At 57.2% G+C, this 2,835-nt stretch overlaps 1 protein-coding gene across 1 annotated transcript; it reads left to right on the top strand.

Annotated features, from left to right (window-relative positions):
- Positions 1–11: 11 nt before the first annotated feature.
- Positions 12–2,825, top strand: LOC122545541 (T-box transcription factor TBX6-like; the record flags this gene model as incomplete). Its single annotated transcript, XM_043684525.1, has 2 exons — positions 12–284; positions 2,679–2,825. Coding segments are annotated over 2 exons (420 nt in total), but the record flags the coding sequence as incomplete, so codon positions are not given.
- Positions 2,826–2,835: the final 10 nt, after the last annotated feature.

Genomic DNA, 2,835 nt, shown 5'->3' with positions numbered 1-2,835 from the left:
TCTCCCTCTTTCCCAGGCGGATGTTCCCTCCCTGCCAGGTCTCCGTCTCCGGACTCCGGGCAGACTCGAAGTACTTGATGCTGATCGACTTTATCCCGGTGGATTCCTTCCGTTACAAGTGGCAGGATCAGCAGTGGGAAGCCAGCGGGAAAGCCGAGCCCCACCTCCCAGACCGTGTGTACATCCACCCGGATTCTCCGGCTCCCGGATCCCACTGGATGAGGCAGACGGTCTCCTTTCACAGGCTGAAGCTGACAAACAACACACTAGACCAGCATGGGCATGTGAGCAGATCCGGATCCCTGTATCCCGATCCCAGATCCCCGTCCCTGAATCCCGATCCCTGACCCACAATCCCTGATCCCTGTCTCTGATCCCCTATTCCATATTCCCCTTCCCAGATCTCCTATCCTTGATCCCCATCCCAGATTCCCAATCCCAGATCCCCAATCCCAGACTCCCAATCCCAGATCCCCAATCCCAGATTCCCAATCCCAGATTCCCAATCCCAGATCCTGATCTCTAATCCCGATCCCAATCCAGAACCCCATCCCTAATCGCCATCTCTGATCCCTATCCCTCATTGTGATTCCATCCCTGACCCTGTCCCAATCCCAATCCCTAATCCTGATTACTAATTCCAATTCTGATCCCTCATCTCAATCCCCGATCCTAATCTTTAATCCCGATCCTGATTACTCATCCTAAATCATGTCCCAATCCTGAACCTTAAACCGGATCTCCATCCTTGATCCCGATCCCAGATCCTGATCCCAATCTCTAACCATGATTCCCATCCCTAATCTTGTCCCAATCTCAATCCCTAATTTTGAGCTCAATTTTTGATCATGATCCCTAATCCTCATCCCGATCCCCATCCAATTCCATAATCCTGATCCTCATCCCTAATCCTGTTCCCAGTCCCAATTCCTAATCCCAATCCTGATCCACATCACTGATCCTGTCCTGATCCCAATCCTTAATCCGACTCCTGGTCTCGATCTCGGATCCCTAATCCTGACGCCAATCCCTGAACTTCTCCCAATCCTGATCCCGAATCCCAATTATGATCTCAATCCCTGATACTAACCCAATCCCAATCCAAAATCCAGATCCCAATCCTGAATTCTGACCCTGATTCCCAAACCTGACCCCTAATTCGATCCTATCCTGATCTACAATCCCAATCCCGAATCCTGATCCCTACCCCTGAGAGGGGCTGAATGGCCTCCTGCCGTACTAACGGTGTATCCCTCGGCCTGGGAGAGGGGCTGAATGGCCTCCTGCTGTACTAATGGTGTATCCCTCAGCCCGGGAGAGGGGCTGAATGGCCTCCTGCCGCACTAATGGTGTATCCCTCGGCCCGGGAGAGGGGCTGAATGGCCTCCTGCCACACTAATGGTGTATCCCTCGGCCTGGGAGAGGGGCTGAATGGCCTCCTGCCGTACTAACGATGTACCCATCGGCCTGGGAGAGGGGCTGAATGGCCTCCTGCCGTACTAATGGTGTATCCCTCGGCCCGGGAGAGGGGCTGAATGGTCTCCTGCCGTACTAATGGTGTATCCCTCGGCCCCGGAGAGGGGCTGAATGGCCTCCTGCCGTACTAACGATGTACCCCTCGGCCTGGGAGAGGGGCTGAATGGCCTCCTGCTGTACTAATGGTGTATCCCTCGGCCTGGGAGAGGGGCTGAATGGCCTCCTGCTGTACTAACGGTGTATCCCTCGGCCTGGGAGAGGGGCTGAATGGCCTCCTGCTGTACTAATGGTGTATCCCTCGGCCTGGGAGAGGGGCTGAATGGCCTCCTGCCGTACTAACAGTGTATCCCTCGGCCCGGGAGAGGGGCTGAGTGGGCTCCTGCTGTACTATGTACTAATGGTGTATCCCTCGGCCCGGGAGAGGGGCTGAATGGCCTCCTGCTGTACTAACGATGTACCCCTCGGCCCCGGAGAGGGGCTGAATGGCCTCCTGCTGTACTAATGGTGTATCCCTCGGCCTGGGAGAGGGGCTGAATGGCCTCCTGCCGTACTAACGGTGTATCCCTCGGCCTGGGAGATGGGCTGAATGGCCTCCTGCCGTACTAATGGTGTATCCCTCGGCCTGGGAGAGGGGCTGAATGGCCTCCTGCCGTACTAACGGTGTATCCCTCGGCCTGGGAGAGGGGCTGAATGGCCTCCTGCCGTACTAATGGTGTATCCCTCGGCCTGGGAGAGGGGCTGAATGGCCTCCTGCCGTACTAACGGTGTATCCCTCGGCCTGGGAGATGGGCTGAATGGCCTCCTGCCGTACTAATGGTGTATCCCTCGGCCTGGGAGAGGGGCTGAATGGCCTCCTGCCGTACTAATGGTGTATCCCTCGGCCTGGGAGAGGGGCTGAATGGCCTCCTGCCGTATAATGGTGTATCCCTCGGCCCGGGAGAGGGGCTGAATGGCCTCCTGCTGCACTAACAGTGTATCCCTCGGCCCGGGAGAGGGGCTGAATGGCCTCCTGCCGTACTAACGATGTACCCCTCGGCCCGGGAGAGGGGCAGAATGGCCCCCTGCTGTACTAATGGTGTATCCCTCGGCCCGGGAGAGGGGCTGAATGGCCTCCTGCTGCACTAACGGTGTATCCCTCTGCCCGGGAGAGGGGCTGAATGGCCTCCTGCCGTACTAACCCTCCCTGTGTGACCTCCCCACAGATTATCCTCCACTCGATGCACAGGTATCAGCTTCGGCTGCACGTGGTCCAGGCCAGAGACGTGTTCTCCCCGACCTGGAGCGCCTGCTCCTCATTCACCTTCCCCGAGACCCAGTTCATGGGGGTCACCGCCTACCAAAACCAGAAGGTATGTACCC

Source organism: Chiloscyllium plagiosum, unplaced genomic scaffold, assembly GCF_004010195.1.
Source record: "Chiloscyllium plagiosum isolate BGI_BamShark_2017 unplaced genomic scaffold, ASM401019v2 scaf_74971, whole genome shotgun sequence".
In the NCBI taxonomy this organism is placed as follows: Eukaryota; Metazoa; Chordata; class Chondrichthyes; order Orectolobiformes; family Hemiscylliidae; genus Chiloscyllium; species Chiloscyllium plagiosum.
The sequence above is the reverse complement of the archived record's forward strand: the minus strand, read 5'-3'. Positions and strand labels throughout refer to the sequence as shown.